At 50.1% G+C, this 9,655-nt stretch overlaps 1 protein-coding gene across 1 annotated transcript; it reads left to right on the forward strand.

Annotated features, from left to right (window-relative positions):
• The first annotated feature begins 312 nt into the window (after positions 1-312).
• Positions 313-1,265, forward strand: LOC136501779 (uncharacterized). Its single transcript, XM_066497313.1, has 2 exons — positions 313-806; positions 912-1,265. Exons 1-2 carry the CDS (start codon positions 483-485, stop codon positions 1,086-1,088), a joined length of 501 nt encoding a protein of 166 aa, XP_066353410.1. The 5' UTR covers positions 313-482; the 3' UTR covers positions 1,089-1,265.
• The last annotated feature ends 8,390 nt before the right edge of the window (positions 1,266-9,655 follow it).

Below are 9,655 nucleotides of genomic sequence, written 5' to 3' on the forward strand. Positions count from 1 at the left end.
CTGATAGCTATTTTCTTCTGTTTCCCGCCAACCGCTGGGTCTATTCACATCACGGAAAATAGCAAGCGTCTGCCAAAAGAAAAAAAATAATCTGTATCCCTATCTAACAGCTGGCGTAGATGGACCGATCGATGGCTCAACTGTCCAACACTGTTTCCTCAAAAAAACAAAACTGTCCAAGATGTGCCAGTGTTGGAAGGGACGACGTTAACACACCAGATGTCACGAAGCATAATGACGCTGGTGTGGAAAATGTGCTCGAACTGTATCGAATGGCAGATGATTGAGGCGGGAAGCAGAAGAAAATAGCTATCAGCTCTAAAGGACGTGCTGCAATCAGCAACTCCATTAATTACTGATCACCTAACAGCAACCTATATTCATAGTCGTTCAAGAAGTAGATGTCATGAGTGCAGCAGCGCCATTCCGTCCCCCAAACACATCGCTGATTCCAAATTCGATCAACCTCGCGGCGCAACCCAATGGCCACCGTCTCCAAGGCAGACGCAGCGGTGGCGCTCTTCTCGCTGGTCATCGCCGTGGCGGCGCCACTGATAGACTCCCAGGTCGTCCTCCCGCGGCACCTCTACCCGGCGCCGCTGGTGAGCGTCTTCCAATGGTTCGTCGACGAGTTCGACCACTACCTCCTCGCCGGCCCGCCGCCGTTCCTGCACGGCTTCGTCTGGCTCACCCTCACCTTCCTCTGGCCGGTCTGCATCGCCAACCTCTACGGCATCCTCGCGCGCCGCCGCTGGGTCGCCGCGGCCACCACCCTAATGGCCGGCGTCACCATGCTTACGTACTTGGTATTCATCGCATACTGATTCTTAGCCTTAACTGGGAGTGGTAACTGGTAAATAAGCTGAAATTTAATCACTTCAACTTTCTGATGCTTACCGTGTTCATTTCAGTCTGCCATATTTGCGGAGATATTGGGGTCCGGGAGAGCAACACCAAAGCTGGTCAAGTTCTACTCTCCGTTCGTGGTGATTGCTGTCGCTTTAGTTCTGCGTGGCCTCTGCTTGTGCTCAGACTTGGAGGTGCCGGCTACTGCAGTGGAATCCTATGTTCAGAAGAAGAGGGTCTAGTAGCTAGATTCGCAGTAACTCACGGATCAGATCTCTCTTTTCTTCAAAAATAATCTGTTCAAGTATCGTCACCGGATGTGAGCTGTATGTATCGCGCGCGGAGCGAAAAAAAAAAATATTGTGTGTATACACTTATTATGATAACTCTTTCCAATATCGTAAGAAGTTAAGAACACATCAAGCATGTCAATGCCAAAGATCCGTACTTAAAGTCTGTTGATTTATTTCTCGAGATGTTATCCAACTTAACCCATTGAAATCCAAATCCCTCATCATTTCCTTTCCCCGTTGCCTAATGATGAACAAATGAATACATCCATCTACCTGTTGCCTTCAATCTTAGCCCTTTTGTATACTTGGCCGCTCAACGTCGATTTGTATTTGTGCTTCCAAGACTAGTCGCCGCTACCTATTGCGAATTGCGATCTGCCTTAGCGAAATGTGTGCTGTCATGGTGTCGTGCCTAAAGAAAAGCGCCATCAACACGGAAGGAAAGTGGAGGAATTGGGCTGGGGTATATCCGCATATGTAAGTGCCTTGCTTGAGGTATCACAACAACAACAACAACAACAACAAAAACAATCAATTAATTAATTAGAGGTGATTTAATTAAGATCTGTGCCAAACTTTAAGAAGGGAGAGGGAGTACCGAAGTCTGAAGCAGTTCTCAGTTTGATCAATGAATAAGTTTCTTCCACTATACATGTGCATTTAAGATATCAAAGTTACCATCCAAATGATGTTATGATGTAAATGTAATAGATTAAAATAAAACGAGATACTGATACAAGAGAATGAGTGATCTATCCACATCATGGAAAATGGCAAGATTGTGTCATAAGAAAAAAACAGATCTCTCTCTGTATCTAGCGGCTGTTTAGATGGACTGATACTTCAACTGTCCAACACTGTTACCCATACAGCCTTTGCGACGCATTCAGCCACCGACGTCGACACATGATCGAGGCAGGATGCAGAAAAAGAAAAAGAAAAAGAAGAAGAAGCCTTTGGGACCCATTCAGCCACCGACGTCGACGGGAGACAAGGGCCAGTAGAAGAGGATATAGGCGCTGCTACACCAGTTTTGTTGGCCTTATATTAATATAATTAATTTGTAAAAACATTGACTATTTTTTATACTCCAGAATATAGATAGTCTTCCATAATGCATAGGGCTGGGAAATAAGGTCAATGCTCGTGAACTGACTCAGCTTGAAAGAGACTCGGGCTCAGATCGGCTCAAGCTCGTGTTCTAAATGAACAGGGCTAAGCCGAACTTGTTAGGCTAGAACAACGGTATATTCTCATGATATATTAAACTACTCCATCCATCCTGAAATATAAGGCATTTTAATTTGTTCTAAGTCAAACTGTTCTAAGTTTAACTAAATTTATATAAAAGAGTAATAATATTTTGAATGTTGAATGAGAATAATTAGATTCATTATGAATCTTATTTTCATAATTTACTTATTTGATGTGTTAGATGTTAATATCCTCCTCTATAAATTTGGTCAAACTTAGACTACTTTGACTTAGAACAAACTAAAATACCTTATATTTTAGGACGAAGAGAGTATTACTGTAATTTGTGGCGGTGATATCGGCCACTTATTTGAATCAAGCATGGACTATTAAGTTCATACCAAAAATATACATTACTGTTGAAGTCTAAAGTATCAAGATGCTTTAAACTACCCGCAGGAAGCCCTTGTCTTCTACCTTTTTCAATGTGTGATCTTGCAGCTGATTACTATGCCTTAAAAGCCTTTGTACACTTAATAGCATACTAATTTGATATACAACAGTTGATTAATCTACCGTAGCAAATATGCTGGCTCGACCTGCTTATCAAACTGAACTAAACAGGAATTTTGGCCCGTTATCATAACTAGCTGAGCCGAGCCGAGCTGAGCCAATACGCCTTTCTAACGAGACAGCATGAGCTCGTCACCCAGCCCAGTCTTACAGCAGTCATTTATTGTACTCAAGTACTCAACTACTCAAGGGAGGTAGGCAACCTCTTAAATGTGTCGCCATGATCTACGACAGAAAATAAATATACTAAGTTTTACCATAATTTTTTATAAATCTTCTATTAACCAATTTAATAAAGGGAAAAGTCCGGTTTACATCCTCGAACTATCTCAAAAGTTTGATTTTCAACTTTCAACTACAAAACCGGATAACGAGGGTCATCCAACTGTCAAGACCAGACAAGTTTAGCCCCTTAGGTGGTTTTGAAGGTGGTTTTGTATTTTTTAGAAAAAATAAAAAATTCTGGTTAGATTAAAAAATCCAAACTAATTCATTTTAAATTAGAAAAATATGAAACTAGTACCAAAATTTTTCTAAAAATGTAACTTATCTGCTGTTGCTCTATTTGATTTTATTTATTCAAAAATAATTGGCATAACTACAAGCAAATAAATACTAGGAACATGAAAAAATTGGATTCCAATAACTGACAAGTAGAGTGCCAATAGATAGGTTACATTTTTAGAAAAATACTGGCAGCTGTTTCTTTTTTTTATTTAAAATGAATTACTTATGAATTTTTTAGTTTAAACTTGAATATTTTTAATTTTCACAAAATAAAAAAAAACCACCATTGAAATCACCCGGAGGGTTAAATTTGTCCAGTTTCGATTGTTGAATGACCTCCATTATCTAGTTTTGTAGTTAAAGGTTGAAAATCGGGTTTTTGTGATACTTCGAGGGTGTAAACTGGACTTTTCCCTTTAATAAAAGACACTCACTAGTCACTATATATGTTTCATCCCTCTAGCGACATATAGGAGTCCAAGATCCATATTCATCCAAGTCCTAGTTAGCTTTGGCACCATTGTTAGGATTTAGTAACATAAGTAAACAATGACTTGCTAACCACATCACTATCTGAGTCTTGTTTGTTAAATGACACATCCAATGCCTTTTTTTTTGGATAAAAGGCAAACTTTATTATTAGCAGCACTGTGCTACAATGATGGTGCTGCATTTGAGAACAAGTTGTGCTGGATGAGTTAAAGGCCTGAGTAGCTAGGACATGAGCCGTGATATTTAGCTTTCGATGGACCTTGAAAATCTTGGCATTGTTCCCTGACGTGTGATTAATGAAGCTTTGCGTGAAGCGCTTGATTTCCCAATGCGGTGGATTGGTGTGGTCATTGCCATTGAGGAATGTCACCAGTTGTTGATTGTCTGATAAAAATATCGGCACTGGATGTCTAGAGCAAAGACAATCTGAGCTGCCAGCGCCAAATCCGCAACTTCAGCCATGAGCACAGAGGTTGAGTCTCAGAGTATGGCTTTGATATAGATGGCCGATGACATGTTTGGTTGAGTGTTTAGAATGAACACTCCCAAACCAGCTCGCCTTGGGACCTGCATTGATATGTCAGGCGTCGTAGACGCATCCGTATAGCACCTTGTGCCAGGTAGAAACGCCGGTTGGGTCACTATATAAAGTGGTGGCCCAGGTAAAGTCGACATGGAGAGCTGGCAGTGTTCAACTTCTTCACCTGTACTCCTTTCGATCATTGCACCTGCCAAAGAAAAAATATTACCTGCATTCCTTTGGTTAGTTCGGTTTAGCAGCTGGTGAAGGCCGCATGCCTGAGCGCCCTGCCTGTTGCATATTTGGACCGGCATGTGCCTAGTGCTTTGTGCTTCATGCCGATGCATGATCTGCTCATGCTGGAGCATTGCTAGAGCTGTCTGCATGTCGCATGCCTGCTTCATGCACCTGTACGCCTGAATCTCTGAGTAAAGGAGCCGCGTGCATACGCTGCTGCCATCCTCGTGTTTCCTGCATGTCACACTCCTGGAGCACCGGCTGTGTCACAGTGAGAAGAGGTGGGCCTGATAAATTCGATGCTGAGAGCTGACGGAGTTCAGCTGGCCCATTTGCACTTCTTTCGATCACTGCACCTGCCAATGAAAAATTATTGCCTTGATTATGTGGTCGTAGGCTTCCTTGCTGCTGCTGCCTCATGCTTGAGCAAGCTGTATTCCGCATATGCCTGTGTAGACTGTATGCCTCTGTCTCGGTTGGAGAGGCAAGCATGCTGCTGCCCGCAAGCAGCAAGACACAAATGCTGTTCTCGGTTGTAAAGTAACCTGCTACTCTCCCTGTACCTATGGCAGGGCGGCGTCGAAATGGCTTCCCTGGCCGCACTATAGCCATGGCAGGAGCAGACGTCGAAACGCTCTCCTATCGCACTGTAGGCATGGTAGGGGCAGGCGTCGAAGTCAGCCCTGTTGTCACATCTGGTCACTGTAGCAGCATGGCTGCTTGACATGTCTGTGTACGGACTAAATGGGTAGAGTTGTATATATAACTTCCCACGGTAACTCAGTAAAGACAGAGAGTTCAGTTTTGCATTATCCTCCGCTGAGTTCTGGCCAACGCTGGTGCCTCTGTAGTGTGTGTGCGAGATCTGTTCTCCCTCCCTCTTATATCTCCAGCCGTAGTGTGTGTGCGAGAGCACCGGTGAGTGGTCGGCTCACCCGTGCGAGGCATTCTCGGGGCCAACAAGTAGTATCGGAGCGAGGTTAGGTGTTTCGCCTGCGACGATGGAGGGCGACGGCAGTCAGGGCGGTGGCGAGAAGTCGCTATGGCAGTCCCGGTCGCCGGTGCATCGCGAGGTGGTCATCCAGAGGGTCGTGCGGGGTGTTGGCGGAGCCAACTGGCCGGTCCTCACTCGCACCAACTACTGGCGAGTGGTCGGTGACCATGAAGGTCAAGCTCAGAGCCCGACGGCTTTGGAAGGCAGTTGACCAGGGCACCGAAGATGAAGAGGAGGACTACTCGGCGCTAGAGGCAATCCTAGCTGTCGTGCCTCCTGGAGTACCGGGAGTCGTTGGGGTCGAAAGACTCCGACAAGGAAGCTTGGGACGCCCTCAAGGCCATGCGGGTCGGGTCCGACCGCGCAAAGAAGGTGAAGGCGCAGCAACTGTGGCGGGAGTATGACGACTTAGCGTTCCGCGATAGGGAGGCGGTGGACGACTTCGCCCTTAGGCTGCAGTCCCTCATCAGTCAGCTGGCGGCGCACGGCGTCGTCATCGATGACAAGGAGGCAGTCTCCAAGTACCTGCACATCGTGCCGCCCAAGTACACCCAGATCGCTCTCTCCATTGAGACGATGTTGGACCTATCGACCCTCTTGATTGAGGATCTGACAGGGCGTCTGCGAGCGGTGGACGACCGCACAGGAGCGACTGCAACACCGGTCAGCGGCAAGCTGCTGATGACCGAGGAGGAGTGGACTGCTCGGTAGAGGCAGAAGCAGTCCGGGGAAGCCTCCTCCAGCCGTGGTGGCGACGGGAAGCGCCGCGGCAAGGCCCTGCAGAAGAAGAAAGATGGCAAGCCCCTGGGTAGGGACACTTGCCGCCACTGCGGGAAGACTAGCCACTAGACCAAGGAGTGCCCAAACTAGAAGGAGAAGAAGGTTGAAGCTCACCTAGCGAAGGTAGAGGATGAGGAGCCAACTCTCCTAATGGCAACATTCTGTGCGCTGCACGACGTCAATGCAAAGGGGAAAGCATATGAGGTAACGACCTGCCGAGCACGGGACTGCTCGGCAGAGGGCCATTGACCTCGACGAGCCACGTGCCCAAGTCCATCTTAGACGAGTGGGCGATGAGGTGGAGCAGAGGTGGTACCTAGACTCCGGCGCCAGCAACCACATGACTGGCTCCAAGGCGGTTTTCTCCGAGCTCAACGGCGGCGTGATGAGGTCGGTGCGGTTCAGTGATGGCTCAAAGGTGGAGATTCGAGGCCATGGCACCGTCATCTTCCGCTGTCGAAACAGTGAGCATCACGCGCTGACGGATGTGTACTACATCCCGCAACTGCGTTCAAGCATCGGGCAGCTGGACAAGCGCGGGTGCGAGGTACTGATCGAGAGCGGGATCCTGAAGATTCAGGATCAGGAGCGGAGTCTTCTCACGAAGGTAAAACGCGCACGTAATCGATTGTACCTGCTCGACTTGAAGGTGGAGCAGCCGGTGTGCCTGGCAGCAAGGCACACTAAGGAGCCGTGGCTATGGCATGCCCGGTTCGAACATCTCAGCTTTGACGTGCTTGGTCGGCTAGAGAAGATGGTCCGAGGACTACCCCACATCAATCATGCAGGCAAGCTGTGTGACAGCTGCCTAGCCGGGAAGCAGAGGCGGCTGTCGTTCCCAAAGGCGGCCAAGTATCGCACGGCGGACGCTCTCGAGCTCATCCACGGAGATCTCTGTGGGCCGATCACGCCAGCCACAAATGGTGGTCGGCGGTACTTCCTCCTGCTCATGGATGATTGTAGTCGCTACATGTGGCTGCAAATCCTGACGAGCAAGGACGAGGCGGCGGAGGCGATCAAGAGGTTCCAGGCGCGGGCGAAGGCGGAGTCTGGGAAGAAGTTGCGCGTGTTGAGGACAGATCGTGGTGGCGAATTCACTTCTTTGGAGTTTGTTGCATACTGCATGGATCAGGGTGTGGTACGACACCACACTGTGCCATACTTGCCGCAGCAGAACGGCATAGTGGAGCAGCGGAACCAGACGATGGTCGGTATGGCTTGATCCATGATGAAGGCCAAGAGCACGCCGGCAAGGTTCTAGGGTGAGGCAGTGACCACGGCAGTGTTCATCCTCAACCGCGCGCCCATGAAGGCCCTAGAGGGCATGACGCCGTTCGAAGCTTGGTATGGATGCAAGCCGAGCGTGTCCTTCCTCGGGACATTCGGTTGCATCGGCCACGTCAGGAAGACGAAGCCGGTCCTCACCAAGCTAGAGGACAGGAGCAGGTGTGCTGGGCTACGAGGAGGGTACCAAGGCATACCAGCTCTACGACCCGCATGGAGGCAAGGTGGTTGTCTCACGTGACATCGTGTTTGACGAGAAGGCGGCCAGGGACTGGGAGTGTGCGGGCATGAGGGAAGCTGGCGGCTTCACCAGCACCTTCATCGTCGAGCACTTAGTCATCCACGGTGGTGGAGATGCTAGAGAGGCGATGTCGACCACTCCAGCAGCAGAGCCGAGCACTTCTAGGGCAGTGCTGAGCACTCCGGGAGGGGAGCTGAGCACTCCAGGAGTGGTGCCGAGCGGTCCTGCAGTGGTGCCGACCACTCCAGGATGGGTGCCAAGCGCTCCCATGGCGGAGCTGAGCAGTCTTGCAGTGGTGCCAATCACTCCAAGACTGGTGTCAAGCAATCCTGCAGTGGTGCCGACCACTCCAGGAGTAGTGTAGAGCACTGCAACCGGAGTGCTGAGCACTCCAAGTACCGTACCGAGCACTTCAGGTGTCGTGCCAATCACTCCAGCATAACAGGGGACTCCATCGACGCCGATCGAGTTTGCCTCACCTCCAATTGAAATCATTGAGTTTGTGGATGCCTTCCACGACGGTGAGGAGGTACGGTTCTGCAGGCTGGACGACATCGTCGACGGCACAGAGGCCTTGGGCCTGGCGAGTAGGCTGCTCAACGACCCAGAGCTGCTTCTCGTCAATGCCGAGGAGCCACCCACGTTCGCGCTGGCCGAGCGCGATCCTAACTGGCGATGGGCCATGATGGAGGAGATGAAGGCGATAGAGGAAAATGAGACTTGGGAGCTCGTCGATCCGCCTCTAGGCTGCCGTCCGATCGGCCTGAAGTGGGTGTACAAGGTCAAGCGGGACGAGCATGGTGCCATTGTCAAGCACAAGGCATGCCTCATCGCCCGTGGCTTTGTCCAGCACGAGGGCATCGACTTCGAGGAAGTCTTTGCGCTGGTAGCGTGCATAGAGTCTGTTCATCTGCTACTAGCTCTAGCAGCGGCGAAGGACTGGTGTGTCCATCACTTGGACGTCAAATCAGCCTTCCTCAATGGCGAGCTGGCGGAGACGGTCTACGTTAGGCAAGCTCCGGGTTTCGCCGTTAAGGGAGCAGAGCACAAGGTGCTCCGACTGCGCAAGGCGCTCTATGGGCTACGGCAGGCCCCGCGAGCGTGGAACGCCAAGCTTGATGCCACGCTGGGCGCGCTTAGGTTCACGCTGTGCGCAACCGAGCACGCGCTCTACACGTGGCGACGGGGGAAGGAGGTGCTCGTCGTCGGCGTGTATGTTGACGACTTGATTGTCACGGCGCACGTGCTAGAGGACATCGACAGCTTCAAGCGCGAGATGTCGGCTCATTTTTGAATGAGCGATCTCGGCGCGCTCTCCTACTACCTCGGCATCAAGGTGAAGCAGGGGAAGGAGGCGCTCACGCTCGGCCAAAGCGCGTACGCCTCGAAGCTATTGGAGCGGAGCGGCATGGCTGAGTGTAAGCCATGCGCAACTCCGATGGAGGAGTGGCTGAAGCTGACAAAGGCCAGCACCACGGCGAAGGTAGATGCAACACTCTACCAAAGCATCATCGATGGTCTGCGCTACCTAGTCCACACGAGGTCGGACATTGCGTTCGTCGTGGGCTACGTCGGCCGCGTCATGGAGGATCCTCGAGAGGATCACTGGGCCACAGTGAAGCAGCTGCTGCACTACGTCAAGGGGACGGTGGGCTACGGCTTACTGTGTTCAGCGATGCAGACATGGTGGGGGA

This window comes from Miscanthus floridulus, chromosome 13, assembly GCF_019320115.1.
Source record: "Miscanthus floridulus cultivar M001 chromosome 13, ASM1932011v1, whole genome shotgun sequence".
NCBI classification, from domain to species: Eukaryota; Viridiplantae; Streptophyta; class Magnoliopsida; order Poales; family Poaceae; genus Miscanthus; species Miscanthus floridulus.